The sequence below is a fragment of the Tyto alba genome, unplaced genomic scaffold (assembly GCF_018691265.1).
Source record: "Tyto alba isolate M040663 unplaced genomic scaffold, T.alba_DEE_v4.0 Super-Scaffold_21, whole genome shotgun sequence".
NCBI lineage: Eukaryota > Metazoa > Chordata > Aves > Strigiformes > Tytonidae > Tyto > Tyto alba.
This window is the reverse complement of record NW_024881295.1, coordinates 13442889-13465065: the sequence shown is the minus strand read 5'-3', so window position 1 is coordinate 13465065 and position 22177 is coordinate 13442889. Positions and strand designations below refer to the sequence as shown.

At 39.6% G+C, this 22177-nt stretch overlaps 1 protein-coding gene across 2 annotated transcripts in view; it reads left to right on the top strand.

Annotated features, from left to right (window-relative positions):
- Positions 1-22177, top strand: part of PIK3C2G (phosphatidylinositol-4-phosphate 3-kinase catalytic subunit type 2 gamma) — a 317803-nt gene that overhangs the window by 102023 nt on the left and 193603 nt on the right. Inside the window, exons 1-4 of one of the 2 annotated variants that reach the window (XM_032986468.2) lie at positions 6971-7171; positions 10046-10802; positions 16876-16958; positions 21089-21246. In XM_032986468.2, coding sequence (XP_032842359.2) covers positions 10143-10802; positions 16876-16958; positions 21089-21246 — 901 coding nt within the window. In that variant the 5' untranslated portion in view covers positions 6971-7171; positions 10046-10142. Of the gene's footprint in view, positions 1-6970; positions 7172-10045; positions 10803-16875; positions 16959-21088; positions 21247-22177 lie in introns of those variants that run through there. The other variant, XM_042795497.1, reaches the window with a different exon arrangement.

Here is a 22177-nt window from a genome sequence, read left to right as displayed (position 1 = left end):
ATAAAATACTTGAACCTCAGGGGAAAAAAATCTCAATATCAAAGCTCTTTCTATTTTGCATGTGCATTTACATCTAAGAAAAACTTATCTGAGTTAGAATAGGCTTCTTCATAGCCTGACAGCAAACATGAAGTTTACATAACTCCATTTGAATCAAGGATATAAAAGTAGATCAACCAAGCGAAGAATGAGATACTTATTTCTAGTCTGAAGCAGACATGAACAATATATTATGAGTGGGCTCCAGCCTCGATCTAGGATGTCTGCATTTTTCCTAAACTTGCTGCTATAATGCAGGCATGGCAGAGTTAATTGAGTCAGTCAGAAGTAAATGCAGATGTTCAAGGAGTTCTGTGGATGAGGTTCACTTTGAGAATATAAGCGTGGTTTATCTTGATATTAAATTCCAATATAGAGGGTTTTTTGTGGCCATCAATTGTAACACGCTATGACACTAGAACTCAAAGGAAGGACATGTTACTGTGGTACAACGTGATATCTTATTTTAGACCATGTCCTGGAGGCCTGCAGCACAACTTTCTGAGGTGACACCTCAGCACCTGAATGTCAGGTGTACTTAAATTTCTTTTTTTTTTTTAAGTCTCTCAACCTATGGGGTGAAATTGTTCTGTTTTACATTCTGAAATGCCTGTTCCCTCCTCCTACAAAAAACAGCAGCCCTTAATGAAAACCAAAATGATGGTGGCTTGTGTATTCATTTGCTTTTAGTCGTACCTGAGGCTCATGTTTGACCTGAACACTACAGGTTTGCAGTCAGGTGTCTGGGCTTGGAGCTTTGCATCAGGACACATCCCACACTGGTACTGCCAGAACTGGAAGGAGCAGTCTGGTGTTCCCATGCTTGGGATCATATGGATCTGGAAAGCTCAGCGTTTCCTTAGGAAAGAAGAGAGATGGTTGTGATGCTTGTGAAATATCTCTTTGTTAACATGGTCACAGCTCTCAGTCTGAAACTTATTCTAAACTGAGTTTTCTTATTTTGCGTGAACCTCAAAAGAGAGTGAAGTGGGCTAGGCATAGGCTGGTGGGGCAGGGGTGACAAGACATCACTGCTGAGTGTAGGGAATGTACCTAACCCCAAAGCTTCCTGTTGTTTCACTTTCCCCAGAAACTGTGGTGAAAAGCGTGTGTCTCCATTTCTGCATTCATGCCATCAGTTCATGGTGGTTTTGGCCATCTTGTAGGCCATGGTGGTGGATGTACTACTTCTTTCTTTTATAGTAGTTACTCAGCACCCCCCACGCAAAAGTACCAGGAAATTACTGTCTGTCTAGGGACTGCCAAACTTTCTGAATTAGGGGGTTTCATGGGCTGTTGAATGGCTGGGGATGAGTAGAGCTCTCCCTTGCTCTTCTCTCTTCCTTTCCTAGCCCAGTGTTTGGCAGATGATCTGATCACATTGTGAGCTGCGAACCTTCTTTCTGGAAGATTCCAGCCACCTTCAGAGGCCACTGTGCATGGATACTAACTCCTTCTTCATCTTTCCCTGAGGTATCCTTACTTCAGCACAATCTTCTCTTGCCGTCTCCACCTGGGCCTCGCATTTCCCCCCAAGTTGTATGTGTGTAGCGGCTCACCTCTGATATGAAGCACTGTGCTGCTGACTCCCTTCTTGGCATTGATTTATTCCTGCACTTGAGAGGAAGACAGAGCAAGGTGGAAGCCAGAGGAGCAGAAACAATAAGGGTTGGCTGGGCTGCCAAAATCGTGCAAAGCAGAACACAGATCTAAGTCACAGTTACTGCAATGGGATGAGTACCTTTGGTGCCACTCAGTAGGGTGTATGTTTACTGCTGCTTCAGTGGACACACCTCACCTGCTTAATTCTACAGGTCCAGTGAACAGGGTCTTCCCTGTTGCTCCCCTCATTCATAAATACAAAAACATCATTAGCAAAACCATAAGCAGGCTAGTGCAGGACCTGATACAGCAGAGAGCAGTTGTTACTGTAAGAATAATCTGTGCAGGTACCAGAGGGGAAAGGTACTTTGGGATGATAGATGGAGCTGGATTCTCAGCACTGCAAGTATCTCTTTGCCAGCCACTCATTCATGGGCTGGTCCCATTGTGGTTAGAGGGCTGCTGTGAGCTTAATTTTCACATAGCAGTTTGCAGAAATATGTTTTATTGCAGGTAAGCAGTCTCTTTGCATTATTTATGTGAAAACGCAACTAAATTATTGTTGGCTTTCATGCTGCAGGTAAAGTTTTAATGAAAACAGTAATGAATGCTTTGCTGGCATGCATAGGCAACCTAAGTATGCAGCCAAATTAGCTATCTAAGCAGATGCTTTATATCCTGAATTGCATATAAGGAATGCTGTTCAGTTGGTTTAAAAATTATATATACACCCACGAACTACTTTTTTTTTTTTGTAAAAGCCATATGTTTGTTGGGAATTTTTTTTTTTTAAAGCAAGTGTTTCAGTCGTACTGTGAGCAACTGTGACAGTAAAATTAAAGTCAAAAGAAAGATGTAAGAAGCTGCCCATGTGCAAGAAGTTCAGGGAAATTTCAGAAATATTGCATTATTTAAGATGTTACAGTACTGTAATATGTGCACTATTGCAAATATAAGCAAAGTAACCTTGTGGAAAGGCATATTGAGATAAGGTTAGTACTGTGTAAGCAAGTTACTGTTTTGGCTTTAGGTGCCTGTATTTTTATGCTTAAATGGTTAATTTGTTTTCTTTGATAAAGATAGCAGAACATGTTCAGATGTTACACTAGGTTTACAGTATATACTAGCTTATAATATAAACCTAGTATAAGATTTTATAATTTCACTGGTTTCACTGAAGTTATTGATGACGTCAGTAAAAGGACTCCGTCATACTAGTTCATCTGAATACCGAAAAAGCCTCTGAGCTGACACATCACATGAACCGAAGGTCCACTCACAGCAAAAATCAACAGGGAGTACAAATGGGTCTTTATTATCGTTTTCCCTTCCCCCCTATGTGGATCACTTAAGTATGGCTTTAATTTCAGGTCCTAAGTTAGGTCCTCTTCAAGGTAATCATAATATTAACAGTTCCCTGGGGCAGCACGGCCAGGGTATTAGAGCAGAGTCGCTCTGGCTCTGCCAGCCCAGTTCAGGCCTGCCAGAGATGTTGAGCTCCATGCTTTGTGGGTTTTTTGCTCTCCTTCTGCTCTAGCAATCCTGTAGATCCCCATGCACCATGAGCTGCAATGGGACGGGGTCTTAAGAATTGTAATGAGCCAGCTCACTAAATTTTCCATAGGAAAAAGTCTGCTGTAGTGGCCAGGGAGCTTGTCTTAACAGTGTGCTGGTATCACAAGACTGTTTTTATATTTGTACAGTCTATGATATGAACAATTTCTGGAAGGTCAACAAACCTTATTGAATATACTGGAATAACAAAGCTGAACTTCAGAGAAAGCCATTGTGCAGGCACACTGGACTGGGGAGATGAAAAGAATAGCATAAGAAAGCAGTGGAAAAAATCACAGAAGGTAAGAGAAATGGAAGGAAACAACACAAAGTGTCATTTATAAAGCCATATGAACAAAAGCTTTGGCTTTAAGCATTCCTCAGCTTTGCGATGTTTGACTCTCTCATCTGAAACTTGTGACGACTTCTTTTTTGAAGCATTTAAGCTCTTCTTGGGTCACTTAATGTTTATTAGGCATTTACGTGTGTGTATACAACCTATATTAGGCTTTCATAGGGAGATCTATATATCCATATAAATATACACACATATATATGTATGTATGCATATACATGTATGTTTACACACATTTTTATATATGTATGAGTGTGGCATACAAATATGAGAGTGTTTGTGTGTACATGTGTATATATATACATGAAAATCTGCCTGCTTGTCTTATTTTAACTCTTTTATTTAAGATGGTTGTGATAAGATTGTTCTCCATTTCAGCACTTAATTTTCTCAGCAACTTGAATTTTAAAGCTGGAATAATTGTTTCTGCCAGAAACAACTCTCCTAAAATGTGCAGTTCCTTTCAGAGGATCAAAGTACAAAAGATGTTCAAATAAAAAGGGAGATTAAAATCCATAGTCTACATTTAGTCATGGCTAGTTTTGCAGTCTGTGCATGCAAACTGTGGAGGTTGATCTTTCACAATAGCATATTTCAAACCTCAGGAGGGTGTTGGTAACTTAGTAACTTTGTATATTATATGTAGGTGTGAGTAGAGCCTGTGAAAATGTTTTCTATGTAAAACAAAATGTTTTTTATTTATTTTTCTTGGAAAAGTGAAACTTTGCTTCCCTCCCCTCCTCTTCTTTCTGTCCATTCCCAGACTTTTTCTGTGTGATTAAATAGAGGGTGAGGAGTGTTTTCAGAATTAAAAAGTCCTTCTTGCCCTTTACAGAAAATGTCTCCTTTACTGATGAATCATTTGACAGTGACTCAACCTCTGTATCGTGTTTGTTGCAACTTTTATTTGCTTTGCCCAGCAGCATCTAGTCTGCTGGATTTTACTAAACAGGTAAGGAGGCACAATTCCTGCTTGATGAAGCTTGTAGGTAAGAAAGAAAGAAGGGCCTGTAATAATAACAAAAAAAAATCTTACCATCTTTTTTTTTTTTTAACTTGTTCACCTGCTACTTAAACCCAACAAAATCTTGACATTTGTTTTTACCAGCACATCGCAAAACCCTGTTGTGTACCTATGTAGTTTCACTGATACCTTGTCATCGCCCTGGTGCAGCAGTACTTTGGAGCACTGAGCGAAGAGAAGTAGTAACACACCATCTTCAGGCAGGATCTCAACAATCATGAATCTTTCCCATAAAGAGCAGTCTTCTGACAGGGGCCATATTTGTCAGTGGTGATGATAGATATGATGACATTCCCTGCAGCCGGACATAAAGTTTAATTGCCACTGTGCTTGACACAGTGATTTCTGTTCCTTGCCTCTCAGTTTTGGGGAATTGACAGTAGGTGTCAGTGGAGAATAGCAACACAGACGGCTGGATTTGTTACGAAATGGAGCAGTTCCCTCACTGCCTCTCTGTTTAGGCAGTTTTCTGGCCCCGCTTATTGCTGAAACACTTTGCAGCATTCCCTTTGCAATCCTGTTATTACTCGAAGCCTCAAGGCTTCAAATGCAAGGGTGCGATTTGGGAAAGTTCCAAACTGTGTGTGAAGCAACACTCGAGAGCAAAACCCTGCTGAAGATGCAGTATTTCATCTTGGGGTGTGTTAGAGCGGCTATTTTCCCAGCTCTTTACTCACAGCTTTTTATCAGACCTAGCTCATACGAGCACACTCACACAGGGCTAAATTTGAATGCATGATTCTTCTTTAACCTGAGTGAGATGTAGGCTCCTGCCGGTTGGTGGAGCAGCGAGAGTATCTAACAGAAGGAAGGGAGGCATGCCAGGGAGTATCCAGTTTTCTTTGTCTCTAGAGATTTTGTCCCACATGGCAGCAAAAGAGGAGGAGACAATTCTTGGTACTATTAGGAGGAATTAGGGTAGAAAGTGACTCAGCGGTTTCCTGCCTGTTACTTCAATGTGAAACAGAAAAATAGCAGCAACCTTTAAAAGCCTAAAAAAAAAAAAATCCTGAAAATGTTCAGAGTTTCCCAAGAAAAATCTTAATGCTTCTCCTGGAAATCACTGTGGTGAGAGAGGGGGACATGTCCCAGCTCAGTTCCTATTGTGCGTATAACCTGTTTGCTTGGGAATATGAGCTCTTCCCATGCATATTTCCTGTTTTCTCCATCCTCCTTTTACTGTGTCCAATCACTGTCAGATGAAGCAACATCACACTGCCATAAACTCTGAAATGGCAGCCCCTAAAATTGGTGTGTTCCTCTCTCTCAGGATCGCTTCACAGTAATCACTGGTAATGACTACAGTACAGCACAAATGCCACCAAATAGTTTGCAGAGCAAGTTGACATTTTAAGGGTTGGAGAATATATGAGGAAAAAATGCATCACCTTTCACCAGCCGAAGTGAGTTTTGTCCTTGGCTAACTGCTTTTAATTCACAATGACATCATTGACAGCTTTTTGTTATACTTTGAAGGGCAGAGTTTTCCCTGTAATGATTTATCAAATTATTGCTTCATTCAGTTATCAGATATATAAAATACCTGAGATTAATTATTAACTTTAAATGCTTTATCATAATGTGCTCAGTCTTACTGCATAGCTTTTTATAACTGAAATAATGTTTTGTTGATACTGACTCCCTCACTGGTTTTGAGGATATTTTTCTGCCTGTAACAACCTTGGAGTGGACTAGGATTGGGATTTTGTATGAATTCTGAATAGCTACTTCAGTGGAGCAATTTATACCTTTTTAAGGAATGGTATGAAGCGTGAAGGCAGATGGTCCCTGAGGGAACTCCCTCTGTGTCCTGCCTGGAGCAGCCTCTGCTACTCCCTTTTATGGAGGGTCCTGGGCTCCTTGAGATCTACAGTGATGTTTGTGACCAGTGCTGGATTTACTCCAGCGCTTCAGCAAGCCTTTGCAGAGGGGCAGGTCTTCAACAGTCTTTGGGAGACATCCCAGCATAAGGGAGGTTCTTCCCCCATTAGACTGTCCCTGCTCTGCACACTGAGGAGCCAAAGCCAGAGGGTCTCTCTGACATGCCAGATTTGTACCATCCCCTTCTCCTGTGAGAAGAGCTAGGAGCTTGTTTCAGAGCGTGCACCACCAGCGCAGATAGACATAAGCAGCATGAAGATGGAGTAGAGTAAAATTTCTGAATCATGTTCTTGTGCAGAAGTTTTTCCAAGAGGCAAGCCTTTTCCTTAGAGAAGTTATCATGTTATTTCAAGGGTGTTTGATACTTGTACTGAAAGTGTGAGATCATCTACCATCATGTGTTTGTTTTGTTTTGTTTTGTTTTTTTTTTTTAAAAAAAAAGGGGGGGGAGGTGGAAAAAAAATAGGTTGGGTTTCCAAACTGAGAAAGAAAACAAATAAGTTGTTACCTTTTCATTGTTACTGCTGTTTGAAATTTCCCTGAAGGAAGACCTGGGAAAGAATCATTATCTCAGTAAACCGGTTAAACAGGAAGGAAAGTTTCTGAAGAAAAAGTTACACCCCCTTAATAGTGAAAGCACATAGGTCATCTGAATGACTCTGTGAACGGGAAGACATAGGAGACTGTATATTCTTCCAACAAATTACGTGTTTCAGGTAAGAGGTTGCAACAGATATTCTTACTGCTTAGCAAATGGCCCAATCGTCTCCTTCTGGGTTCTGGTAAAAAGGGAAAATTGAGCTCAGAGTGCACCGTGCTTTTATACTAAAATGTATGTGCATGCTGGAGTAAGGAAAGTATTTTTGTGTGCTTGGACAGCAGCTGATAGGTTGTGAGCATTGTGTGATGCTGTCAAATCTCTTGATTTGTAGTGAGTAATTTGCAGTATTACTTGGATTGTCCCTTAAAACCCCTGATCCCAGAATTACATGATTATGTAAAAAGACAGCTGTTATTTAAAGGGAAAAGGGGGACTTCGTAGCTGTAGGAGGAAAATGCCAAACACTCCAAAATGTGAATTCAGAAACAAAAAGGCAAAGAAAATTAAACTAAAAACATAACTTTTTTTGTTTTAAAAAATGATTTATAAATTTTGCCTCATTAGTGATTTTTGAAAATTCAGTCTTATCAATTTACTTTGCACGATTCAAATAGACTAATAATGGCTGGCAAAGAGCCAAAACCTTTCCTGAACTTTGTATTCTGTTTTGAAAAGAATCGGGAGTTGGCCCAAATAGAGAGCCGAGTCTTACTAACTGAACTAGCAGGTAGGACTTAAACCACTGAGATTTACATCATGGCATGCAGGGTTTCCAGTCTAAATGTTTAGTTTTAAATGCAAGCCTATATAAAAGAGACATGCTACTACAAACAGTGCTCTACAAGTGTCTGCTCCCTGCCAGGCCCTCCCTCTGCTGTGATCCAGGCTGGGAGAGGGAGCCTGCTGCATTGTGCAGACCTCTCCTTAATCACTTGACTTCCCAGCCCAGTGAGGAGAACAGGGGAGCAAAATGCACAGACCAGCCTTTGGCACTATAACTAAACTGTGTGCTTTTAAAGACCACTGGGAAAGAAGTACTTCTGAACAGTGCGTGTGTGTGTGTGTGCATGCATGCACGTGTTGGATGCTACACATAAAAGCCTTAGTGGTGAATGAGCAAGGCGAGCTGTTAGACATTTATGTGTCATTATAAACAGAATTTGTTTGAAATGTAAAGAAAATATTTTAGAAAAAGGTGAAAGAGCATAAAAGGTATTGTATTTTCTGTGTCTCAATTCCAGTCTGCCAGGTAGCCAGACTTTTATTAAGGAAGATGGGGCTGGAGGGAGATACTCTTTTATTTTTCCTGAAACATTTGAATTTCCAAGACAGAAAAAAAGAAGAAGAAAAGACATTAAGTTTTGTGATTTAATGGATATATCCTTTTCTTTCTTGTATTCTTTCATTTACCTGCTGTATAAATGAGAAAGAGAGGAAGTTGGAAAAGAGGAACATTTAATAAAAAAACCTCTTATAGATATGCTTATTAATTTTTTCTGCAAAGAAGAATGCCATCTTAATCTAAAAATGTGGTGAACTTCAGGATTCACTCTGAGAGAATGCTGCAGAGACTGTAACTGAAGTTCATGCTTAGAATATCATTCAAATTGGTATGCATCATGTTGGTTATCTGGCTTATGGTAACTTCATAAGTGCTTTTTCTTTCCAACATGCTTGAAGAAAACCAAAGCATACAACACATGGAATCAAGTTGAGTTCTTGAAAGAGTAGTTTGACCTCTAACTTGGAGATTTAATTTCAGCCTAACTGTTCATTTATCTTCTCATTCCTCACTGTGGGTGACAGAAGCCTATGTCACCTAGAGTTTGACTTCAAATGAAACAACAATAAATAAAGTTGTGATGAATACCTTCTCCTGTAATATAGATTTTCATTGCAAGGCACTATTATCTAAACTAATACAGTATAAATCTTGGGGACATATTGGAAAAGCTATTTGTGGAGCTAAGCTATAGCAATTTGTGAGCACACTTTTTATCTCAATAGCTTTTTTCCCTGCTAGGGAATACATTTTTTACTGTATTATTAAATCAGATGTTTCTATTTCTTCTATGTGATAAAGCACAATTGTGTACTTTACAGGTAGTATTGCTCTTCTGGGTCACCTGTGGTTTTAGGCTACATCTGTATTGATAAATGAAACAGGCCAAGGCCTTGAGGTCAAGTGGCCCAGAATAGATTCTGGTTTTAAAACTAAACTCTCTTCCTAAAAAAGATACCCTTATGCCTCCTGACAGCACTTTGCAGTGCATATTGCTTGTCTGAACCATAGGACTACTTGGCACATGTCAAAATCCTATCAGGAAATTTGCTAGTAACACCATGAACGATGGTGAGCTTCTGCAGAAGTTCATGCCCTTGCCTGTTCATTTACTAAAAAAAGATATAACCTCAGGCTTTGAAGGTATATTTATTTTGAAAAATAAAGAAACAAAAAAGGCCGATATTGATTTGTTTATTTTCTTTCCTTTATATGTGCCATATCCAAGCTTTTGGAGTTTAGTTTTGAGAAATAATTGGAGATCCATGTGTCTGTTCTTTGACTTGACTTTCTTCAACTCATTACACTGGGATAAAAAGTGGTAGGATATGAAGAAATTTGAGGCACAAAAGAGGAAAATGTAAATGAAACTGCCATTAAAGCAACCATTCATATGAAGCTTTCCTTACCTGCTTGGTTTAGATTCCTGCTTTAAGGGTGCGATACAAGTGTAAAATAATGGAAATAATGTGGAGATTTTCTTTAATATTTGTCAGAATTACTATCTTGGTATTTAAATCACTTGTTTCATTAATAATAAGTATACCTGGAAATAAGGATCAGGGAAAAGAATGTTCAAGCTTTAGATTAAGAAAATATTTACAGCCTGTGGAGAAAGCTATAAAGGATAAAAAGACCAAAGAAGTGTTCTGGTTTCATTATACTAGATATTTTGGAGTTTAACATTTATTCTATGCTTTATTTTAGTGGGTATGAAGCACCAGTTCTGAACATTACTCTCTTGATCTTGGAACTACTGTAAGACTTCCCTGAGGATTAATAAGACCGAAGAGAAGAATCAGCCATGGCATACTTTGGGAGGGTGCCTTTCTCACACAATGAATTTCATGAAGAACAGGTTGGGGACCAAGCATCTTGCCCAATGTACCATTCTGGCTCTGCTCAAGAGGTCCGTCTAGGATTTGATCAAATAGTTGATGAAGTCAGCAATGAATTTTTTTTTTATGGTTCATCACATTCTCACCATCATGAGGAAATTTTTTTCCCATCAGACGTCTTTGGTCTGAATGTGCCTGACCAGCAGTTTTGTGGTCAGCCTCTAGCTGCTTACGGTGAACTTTACCCTGAAAATCCTCTCTCTCACTGGCAACAAAGCACAGCATCACCAGCAGTTGGCTTCAGATCTTCTTTACTATCTGATTACAGAAACTTCTCTCTGATGGCTCCCTACCCCTACGGTCAAGAGAGAGAACTCTGTGGAGTGAACAATATAAGTCCAGTCACAAATGTGTTTGATTCAAATGTGGAAAGAGGCAACACAAATCTGAGTTGGCAGATAGGCTTTAACAATATAGACGCTCGATGTCCCATTTCCTTAGACAACTATCCATCTGGACAAGAAGTGAGAGATGAAAGTGGAAATGGAGGAGCCTGTTTAATCAACACTTCCAGAAGATGTGACGTAGGACCTACTTGGCCCAGCAGCTCTGGATATGACAGAGAGGTATTTAAATTTTCTCATATTAACAGTGCTTAAAGTTCTTGATTCTTGTTTGTGTCCTTGCACTTTGTGTATTCACTCACACTGATGCAACATGGATTAGAAGCACTTGATTTAAAGACCTTATGAAAAATTAAAAGTTTATACCTTGAGGGAAGCAAAAGCTTTTGCTCCTGTAGAGAGTTTTTGTCATGTGTCTTACAATTCAGCTGGCCAAAAGCAACTGTGAGACTTCTTATTCACTCCTTATTTGGTCTTTACTACTTCCAAAGAAAGATGCAGGGAAGTGTCAGGTATATTTTCCAATAATTTTGTAACTTCATTTCTTGTCAGAATTTCCTACAGTATTTTTATATCTTTACAAGGAGGATGGCCTCAAACAAACAATATATGATTAGTTATGAGATTTTTATACAGTATGAAAACCTCCTAACATACTCTTCCTTTGATTCTAATATCAGAAATAAAACCATTGCCCCTTGCTCCCTATCACTACACCCCCAGACAAAGAGTCCCTCCCCACCTTTCCTGCAGGCCCCCTTTCAGTACTGGCAGGCCACTATAAGGTCTCCCCAGAGCCTTCTCTTCTCCAGGCTGATCAACCCCAACTCTCTCAGCCTGTCCTCACAGGGGAGGTGCTCCAGCCCCCTGAGCATCTTTGTGGCCTCCTCTGGATCCACTCGAGCAGGTCCATGTCCTTCTGATGCTGGGGGCCCCAGGGCTGGACACAGCACTGCAGGGGGGGTCTCATGAGAGCAGAGTAGAGGGGGAGAATCCCCTCCCTCGACCTGCTGGCCACACTGCTCTTCATGCAGCCCAGGACACGGTTGGCTTTCTGGGCTGCGAGTGCACATATCTGTCTCATAGTCAGTTTTTCACCTACTTACTGCTACCACAAAGTTCTCCGCAGGGCTGCTCTCAACCCACTCATCACCCAGCCTGTAGCTGTGCTTGGGATTGCCCCGACCCGTGTGCAGGACCTTGCGCCTGGCCTTGTTGAGCTTCATGAGGTTTGCACAGGCCCGCCTCTCAAGCCTGTCAAGGTCCCTCTGGTTGGCATCCCTTTCCCTCCGTGGTCTAGAATGCTCCTTTTATGGGTCATTGAACTATGAAACTACCACCGAGGGATAAGTACAGAAAAGTAGAATAAGATGTGTTTGAAAGAGAACAAATCTTTATGGTCTGATATGAAACCTGAGATTCAAAATAATAATACATTATACTGCATCTGTTTTTCTGTTGAGCCAGATTATTGTCAGCGTGTCTAGTTTAGCTGACATATCCTGATCCTGAGAGATGAAGCATACCATGTCCTGCCTTCACCATTTTCTGCATGCACTTATATATAATTGTTTCCTAAAAATAGACATATCTACTGTAACTGTGGAAGCTGGATCCTATGACACACACTCTGTCTTTAGCTGTCTCTTTGAAGCAAATACTTTTTCTTTTTTTCCTCCTTCCATCAGGTGTTCATAGCTCCATTTGTGGTTTTGCTGTTTTTAATAATGATGTCTTACAGGACTCCCATGACTCTCTCTGATGTTATATCTCTCCTCATTTTCTTTCTTTCAAAATCATGACATGGAGTAGGAAAAAGAAAATGATAAATCTTTTCTTTTCTCTAGGCCTTGTTAGCATTCTGAATCATAAGAATCCTGAAATAGCCTACAGGATACCTCTGCACTGCGACTATTAAAAGACAATTTAGGTTCACCTTCTGCTTTTAACTCCAGTGATCACAGTATCATAAAGCAAAGGGGAAGAGACACTTGATTGACTTGTTTCTATGTCTGTGGATAGGGAGAACTATGGAAGTAACATATGCAGACCTAAACAGATGGGAAGGTGGGAGGGGGGGAAATATATCTGAGGACAGGAACTCCTAAGACTAATCCTGGGCACTACACTTTGGAAGTTGTGATGAATACAGAAGAAGAGGGGATGAATAGTTGGCGAGACAAAAGGCTGTTGTTGCTTTTTACTTATGCTAGGAAAACTAAAGTGTGCTGGCATGATGAAGAGGACAAGACTTATCATCAGAAAAGTAGAAAATAGTGGGATACAAATGAGCAGGAGGAGATTAAATTGTGGTATGGGAAGAGGTACTAGAGGAAGCAGGCATATAAGAACAGGCACAAAACGCTTCTGTGACAGAGGAGAGAATTATAGGGGAGGGAAGAGAAGGGAAAAGTGAGTCAAGGGCAACTACAATCGAATGTGTGGGAGGATTTGATTAAGTCAGGAAAGTATTCGAGCTGTTTAGCTAGAAGAGGAATGGAAGAGACAGGAGAATTGATTTGTAGCAGAAAAATCAGTGTGGTCCCAGGAATTCCTTCAGGGAGAAACAGCCATATCAGGATAGAAAGAGAGCCAAGGCAAGGGGCTGACAACTGAAAAATAAGGGAAAATAAGAGTGAAAGAAAGTTGAGAGAGGGAAGTGTAAAAAAAGACTGTGAAGAAGTAACTCACTGCTACTGGGCTGGGAGTTTTGGAAAAGATAAGAAGGCCTGTGGGGTAACAGGGCTGATGCTGAATAAGACTGTCAGAACTGTTGGAAAAGTGGAGCACCACAGCAAAAGCAAGAGAATGAGCACAGCTTGGATTGGTGAGGTCCAGGATGAGTAAGTGATGCATCTGAGTAGTAGGAGATGAGAACCTAAACTGCAAACAGATTGAAATGGAGAGGAAGCTGAAATAGGAGATTAGCACTGAGATAGGTCATAGGTATGCAGGATGAAACATTCACATTGCTGAAATCATACAGTTATTCTGATCCTTAGTTCTTGGGTGCAATTTTATGGCCTTAGGCTTTATTTAATGCATGCTAATCAAAATATGTCCAGTGTAATAAAGGAAACATTAATTTTCTCTGGCCTTGTCATCACCAATTCAGATGTTCAAAAACGCTAAAGAAACCATCTTTGTAATATCCCTGTGAAAAGAGATTTTATTTGGGTGATCCAGAAATGAGACTCAATTAGTGTTCATATTTGGGAAGGTTGGGTCAGATGACTTGATTAGCATGATGTGAGAAATCTGTGGATGGGAAAAGATAGATTCCAGCTGTACAGGGATGCACTCTGTTATTTTACCCCTGTTGTCATCAGTGCTCTCCATATGCAATTCTCTGTCTCATTCACTGCCCACTTTCAGATATTTGCAATAAATGGAGACTGGAGTCCTATAGAAAACCAATTTGTGATAGTGTAATTAGTATTTTACCTTTATATGCAGTGGGAAGAAAGTAAAGTTTCTGGACACCTAAAACCAGAAATGACAAAACTGAATCTCTCATTCACATGCTTCATCAATTGAGTTGGAACTATATATCTACTACATACACCTCTGACACCAGAATGAATTTGAGTTTGAGTTAGTTAGCAATGGTATATTAATTCTTTCTATGTAGACTATTAGTAGTCTACACAGATTCTTGTTTGCCATTAGGATTCACTCAGAAATGCTGCCAGCAAAAGCACAGAGAGGCAGAGGGCTCCTGTGTTACTTCTGCAGGAGAGGGTCTGGATTCCAGCTTTGTCAGTCAAGCTCCTTTTTGCTGTCCTTTAGTAATTATTTAATCACATTCTTCTTCAAGCCATGAATTTAAGGATCCAGACCCATGTCCTTGTGGCCAATCACCCTTTCCCAGTCTTAGCCTTCTCCTTGTTTAATTCCTCTCTGTTCCTCCTTGCTCAGTTCCCAGTTCCAGTTTTGTTCTTTTAATATCTTCAGTCCCATTCAGTGTCATGTCTCAGCCTCCCCTTTTCTTACCCGTGGCTTAGTTTTCTTAGATTTTCATTTATCCTCTGTCGCTTTTTCCATGCACTTTTTCCATGGCACTGTACCTGCTCTGTGACAGAACTGCAGGTGGAAAAGGAACCTTTTTGTGTTGCTGGGAGAAGCAGGTTTCCAGCCTTCCCTCCTGTGTGAGTCTCCATCCACTTTTCCTGTAGGGTAACCTTAAGTTGTCTCTCCTCTGCAGCACAGGGTCTGGATGGTCCTTAGTTATGTAGAGTCCCTGTCAATCTGTTCATTCTGGCTGCTCACCTCCACCTGTGGGTCCTTCACCAGCAGCTCGGTGCCACAGCCAGAGCACAGCTCTCACCAGTGAAGCCACTGCTGTCCCCAGCCCCAGGAAGAGGCACCACAGGAACACTGCAGCACCCTTCCTCTGGAGCTGTGTATGGGATAAAGTCCCTGCTGTCCCCAGGGGCAGTTTCTGCACCCTGTGATGAAGTTTGCGCCATGTGGCATGTCACCAGCATCGTTGCGTACTCCTCACTGCAGATTCTGGGCTCCCTTTACACCCCTGCTGCTTTACCTGCCTTCTGTGTTCTGCAAGCTGTGCTCCTGCTCCTGGCTGTAGAGCTCACCCACAAACACAGAATACCTGTGAGCTTATTCCAGCTTGAATTTCTCCATCTGGAACGTAGGGATAAACAACATCCTAGTTGCAAACTTCCTAGAGCCTTGTCAGTATATCTCTTTGTAAAACTGTCTACCCTGCTGTAAGTGTTATCAGGAATGTTTTTGTTGTTGTTGTTTTTTTGTGTTGTGGGTTTTTTTTTATGACTATATGATTTTGAGAGGCCATTACTGTTACCAAATCATTCATAATTTCTAAATAGTTAACCTCTGCCAGAAGTTTCTTATTACTGTCTGCTGAAGTGAATTGTAAGGTAGGTGTCTAACCAAGGTGGAAAAAATGAACCAGTGGAGGTGTTATGTCTTCAGCGAGGTTTGAATGAGCTTTTTTAGCACTCTTTAAAATCAGGGTGGTGACGGACTACCAATTTGTATTGCTAAATTTAATTTCACTCTCTTATTTCAACCCTCAGGATTATCCATTGTTTTTTCCTACTAGACATTTTTCTGTCTGTTGATGATGCCCCTTTATTATATTTAAATTTTATAAGCAGTCTCCTAATGCTTGTGCTATTGTGGTTAATGATACTACTACATACAGTGAGACCCAAGACTGATGGTATCTATAAAAGATTTGTAACTTCTGAGCTTTCAGTTCCACCATTGCGATCTCCCCACTAGCCAGCTCCCAACAAATCTTTCATCTTTTATGATCATCCTATCTTTTAAGCTGTAACTAAAATTTCCCAGCCTGCATGTTTTCATGCCTATTTTGTGCATTTCATGTATATCCTTGTCAAGAAGAAAAAAATCTTAAAGTGGGTTTATTTATTATTAATTTTTATAAATTTACATACTTGTCCATAAATTATTATTAAATTGGTAAAGTACACCTTTCACCATATCTCTGTTTCCTCCTCTGTGACATGTCATTAGTTGCTTCTCTTTCTGAAGGGGTTTAAAAGTTGTCTCATCTGAGCCTTGTACATGTCTCTGTACAACAGTAGAATGGAGTTGCAGATACAATAGTATTAAGCTCTTCCCTGAAGGTAATGTTCAGACTGAAGGGCACTACGGCAAACAGAAAAAAGGGTGGTTTGACCCAAAATAGTGGCTCAGACCTGTACTCTTCAAGTTTAGAGAAAGTATCTGGGGATTTTTCATGTTCAACAGACTACGCTATTTCCCTGTTATCTGTCTTAGGGACTTACCTGACAGGTTTATGGAGTTTGAAGGGATCTTGAGCTTTCCTTCCAGGGTAGAAAGAGAGAAAATAAGGATTAAAACTCACTGCAGCATAAGCTTCATTTTGTCCCCTCTCCCTTTTGTAAACTAAGCATACATCTTCTACATTTAGAGTTATCTGTGCTCTGACACTAGGTGAATTTTGAAAGCTTTGTCTGGAATTCCTTATATTCTGCACAGAGGGGAAAAAATAATCATTAAACCCAGGGTAGCTGAAGCTTTCTGACTTTGTTTTGGTTTGTTTGGTTGGTTGGTTGGTTGTTTTTTTTTTCTCTGAAAGCATTTAGAGTACAGTCAAAATGGGGTTATTTGTGCTTATTTGGAGCTCCATCAAGTCAGGTGGGAGGGATGATAAGGTGTGAAAGTCCTCATGGAACCACATGTAAGGTTAACCTTATGGTCCTGCTTCTGTTAGCTAAATAACTGAGCTCTGTTTCTTACGGTGTCTTTTTGGTATTTTTAGGCTACAGGTTGGTCTATCCAGCTGGTTGAAGCAAATCAAGGAAGTAATGAAAACACCGTTGCTTTTTGCAATGCAGTGGAGAAGTAAGTAATTAAAAAAAATTTTATTCAGCCAAATATGACACTTCACTTATATCAATAGGATTGCGTATCCCAGTGTATTGAGTCTGGCTGAGATGGAGTTAATTTTCCCCATGGCAGCCCCCAGTGCTGTGCTTTGTAGTGGTAGCTAGAAAGGTGTTCCTAACACATCAGTATTTTGGGTGCTGCTGAGCAGTGCTCACACAGCATAAGGGCTGTCTCTTCAGCATTTCCCCCTGACTCACCTACTAGGCTGGGGGTGGACAAGATCCTGGGAGGGGACACAGCCAGGACAGCTGATCTGAGCTGACCAAAGGGATATTCCATACCATATGAGGTCTGCTCGGTAATGAAAGTTAAGAGAAAGGAGTGGGAGGGGAGGCATTTGTTATTATTACATTTGTGCTCTAGAGCAAGTGCTACACATACTGAAGCCCTGCTTCCCAGGAAATGGCTGGACACTGCCTGCTGATGGGAAGAAGAGAATAAACCTTTTTTCTTTGCTTCCGCACACGGCCTTTGCTTTACCTTGACCCACAAGTTTGGTTTGTTGTTTTTCTTTTCTTTCATCTTATTTTCTCCTCCCTCCCTGTCCTGCTGAGGAGAGGAGTGATAGGGTGGCTGGGTGTGCACCTGATGCCCAGCCACAGTCAACCCACCACACACTGTGTTCCTGAACAGTTCCGTATTTCTAGTATCTACTTAAAAATGGAAACGCTCCTAATTTTTGTTTAAAGATTAAAATGCACAAATGCATGTTAATTCCAAAAATATTTTCTCCCTTAGCTGTTCTTCTTATCAGTGATAAGTACATTTAACTCTTCAGTGTTGATGGTTTATAGCATGTGAATCGTAAGATCCATTTGCTACCACTCTCTTGGACAATATTAATGCATGTGTAGCTTGGAGCAGAAAAAAAAAAAAAAAAGTGGAGGAACTGACTGATTGACTGAGACCAAAATTGCTACATGCTGTCATGATGAAAAGTGAGACTTAATAAGCGACAAAAAATCGTTTAATTATTGTTTACTGTTACAGTTAATAGTGTGGTTAATGGAATAGAACTTTTTTTTACTTTCTCAGTCTTTGTAAAAATAAATTGTGTTGAAATCCAAAAGCACTAAGAAATACAAGTTTTTAGACCATCTGTGCAGATTCATTTTTCTTTGTAAATATGCACTGATCATACTATCAAGTTGTTAGCACAAATGTGTGCTTCTTCCCTCAGAAAAATAGTTGGAAAATGGAATGCTGCTTTTTTTTTATTATTAGACTTCAATGAATTGACTATACTCTAGGTCAGCCAAGCCTGCTTCTCTTAAAAGGAAAAAAAAAAAAAAAAAATCCAGTTTGATGTTGCCCTGAAAGTAATAGTGAATATATTATATACTCATATGGGGTAGATGGTCAGTTTTGAAACATACTCATTCACATAAATCTCAGTATCTCAGTTTTCTTTTTTCCCCACAGTTCATGAATCTGAACCCCAACCCAATTCTACTAACATCAGATGCATGAATGCAGATTTCATATGGCTTTCCTCTCAGATATTCAGACTTTTTAGTGTCCAAACATTCTACATTTAACTTTGTATTCTCAATTATAGGAAAAGCTTTCTATTGATTTTTTTTTGCGAATAAATTAGTCTATTTACGGGGCTAAAAAGATTAATCAAATTAAGTCATTCCTGTTTTGCAGTAACTTGTTTAGTGTGCATCACTAGCAAATGAAAAGAAAATAAGAACCACCTTTGCTTTTCTTCTATCAAATAAACAGGAAAGCATTCTTAGGAAAAAAATGTCACAGCAAGCACAAGACCAAAAACTGTCATAAATTTTCAAATAACTAACATATTTAGTCTTGCCAAATAAGCATTTTCCAGTCTCCAAAGAATCTCAATAACTGGTAGTTTTATACATCAGAGGCAAGATGTATAATTCAAACTCTGTGTCATGCAGACTTGCACCTCCAGCATGTAGCTCAAATAGAAACCCATCATGTTTTTCTCTAGGTAATATTTGTACAGGTATCAATCTATAATTGAAACATTTCATTGTACACAACTGTAAAGCAGTTTTCAAAATCCCTTTATCAGGTTACTTCTACAATTATGGACATAGCTATATTGAACATTCATCCATGAGTGGCTTCAGAATACATCTTAAAGTGAATTTGATACCAGAAGATGCTAAGCTGATAGTCTCAGGGTTCAATGCTGCAAAATGCAGAGTTCCTCCACCTCCTACTGACTTCAAGAGTGTGCTCTGCACCACAGAGAAATACATAGCATTATGCAATGCTGTGAAATAGCAAATTCCTATAAATGTTAGTACTTTCCACATAAGCTGAGTTGCTGCATCACAGAAAGCAAGTAGCACAAGATTTTCTTCATGTAATACTTGTGTAGTACTTCTAGTCATGCCTTGGAAGATCTACTCTTTCAAAAATTTGCAGTAGGTATGTTTCACCCACCTGCTCAGGCCAGAAGCCTTTTAATTGCTTGAAAACAATAGATGGCCATAAATGAGCAACACTTTCCAGAGCTGGATGCATTTTTAACTGAAAAGCATAAAAAGCAAATTTCTGTTCCCACGTTGTCCTAAAATATAGATAGTGTAGGAGTAGGGAAGGAGATGGGGTTCGCTTAGTTTTGAAATGACTGCCAGGAAGTTGAGGAGGTGATTCATGCCCCGTGTGTGTACACAGCCCATTAATTTGATGCTGGAGAAAGGGTAGTAAAGTTTCCAGTCTTATTCAGTCCTTAGCCTCCTTGTAGAAACAGGTTACAAGAGTGAATTTGGTGATAGGGGAAAGCTTTATGTGTACCTTGCTCACAAAGAAAATAGATTGACATCAACTACATAGGTCACCAAAGCAGCCTCTGTAGTATGATGATTTTTTACTATGAGTATAAATCTATCTCGTACTAGAGGTATTGTCAAGTCTCATTTCCTCCCACCCCCACTGAAAGAAACATCATGCTCCCTGGCTTTTCATTGTAAGATATGGGCAGCTTCATTGGATTATTAATGTTGGAAGCTTAGGTCTTTTTTCCTTCTCATGCTGTGGAAATACATGGCGTAAAAGAGTAGTTCATACTGTTGTTTAAGAGACTTGAGTGGCAGCCTTAAGGCAGGAGGTAACATGGTAATGAACTTTATGAGAGAACTATGGCTCAAAATATACTGTAATCAGAGACGGTATAAAGTGGTGCCAACTTAGAAGCTACAAAATCCTTCCTGAACTAACAAACAAAAAAAATGCGATGTGCTTAGTACTGGATGTTTGAGTTTAGCTACTAAAATATTCAGGCCAATTAGTGAAATGTAAAGCTTCAGCTGGTACAATATGTACCCTTACCTGCAGCTGCAAAGTGCATTTGCTTAAAAAGCAAATTTAATCTCATATGACAGACATAATACCTGTGACTAGTGTTCATTAGGAAGTGATACCTCAGGAGGAATTAGTTTCTGCAAGTCTTTGGTAATTGGAAGGAAGAGGGGCATTATATTTTATAGGTAATGGTATATCAGAGGGACTCAATGACTGTAACAGTTACTGCTCTCTAAAGACATCTACGTAAATACCCAGGGTTTTAGTAATGAGAATTTTAGACTTGATTCTAAAGCACTGTGAAAATAAGGTCTTATTAAGTTTTTGCATAGAAAGCATGTTCCTGTATTCATTTTGACCAGCTGCCCTAGTCACAGCTGTCTGTGCTCATGCTTTTGTTCAGTTTTATGTTAAAACTCTGTTATTTAAGCATATATTTGAACACTGTCATTTCTCCTGTTCTCAGTGTACATGGAAGTCTGTGTTTAAACTCCATTTGGCTTCACTGAAGTCAAGCTCAGCAGTGATTCTGTAAAGTTCATTAAAATTTTACTGATGGTTTTTCTATTAAGTAAAAGATGTAATTATATGTATGCTATCTGATATGTAGTTATCTCACTAATATATGAAAACAAAGTTTGAATTGCTACCATTTTCCCCTCTGTTTGCAGAAAATTTTATTCCTAACAGCTCTCTATGTACTATTATTATAGTTATCATGTAAAATTCTTGTTTTGTTCTTATAAGAGAGCTGAAACACATACTTATTTAGACCTAATTTCACCTCATGTTCTTTTCAGAATAAGAAATGCGTATCCTGCTTTTGACTTGAAGACAAACACTGGGAAAATCTGGAGTGTTGCAAAAAGTGTCCCACACCACACCCTTGGTGAATTAAAATTCAGAATCAGTGTTTGGACAGATTCTTCTCCTTATCCTCTGCTTCTTACACAACATGGTAAGTGATTGAGGTGTCCGTGTCCTCCCACATTTCAGGTCCATGGAGATGATAACAAAATGCATTTGTTATTTGGAAAGATACTTGGGGAGCAAGCCTTATGTGAGTCTTGAGTGCATACTTTGTCAAACATGTTCAGTACATTTGCTGTAAAATTAAAATCACATTGCATATCAAACTTCATTAATGTGTAGATCTCTACTTTCTTTAATCACAATTGGGACCCATTCTGTCAATCTCAAATGGGCCATCATTCAGATTTTGATCTAGAAGGAATTTAAGCTTGTGCCTAATTTAAAGTGTAGGGGTAGCCCCTGTATAGTTGTGGAACTTTTCACAGCCGTGACTGTTTCTGAATCCAAAACTTAAGGGTCTGCAGTCACTAAGACTCCTTTGCACCCAAGGTTATGTACAGTTCAAGGAAAGTACCTGTCGGTCATATAATGAAAGGAGAAATTCCAGCTGTATGGAAAGAAAAGGAGAATGATTAAGAATTGGAATAGTTTGCCCATGAAGGTTGTGGAGTCTCTACCCTTGGAGGTTTTTAATGTCTTACAGGACAAAAACCCTGAGCAAGCTGGTCTGAATTCAGTGCCGACCCTCCACTGTGGAGGAGGTTGGACTAGATGGACCTACTGAGGTCCTTCTCAACCTAAATTATTCTGTCACTAGTGACTGTGGGAAGCTGCCACTGCTCCTCTGCATCCTGTATCTGTAGTGAATGGGACAATCTTTGATTCCAGCTCTGGTAATTTTTACTTCTTAAGCCACATATGCAAAAATTAAATAAATTAAATCTTCCACCTCTCTTCCTGTACTGCTTCAGTATGTAATCGATTTTTGGTTTTGTTTTTTTGGTTGGTTGGTTTTTGTTGTTTGTTTGTTGGGTTTTTTTGTTTGTTTTGGGTTTTTTTTTAAGTGAATAATTTCT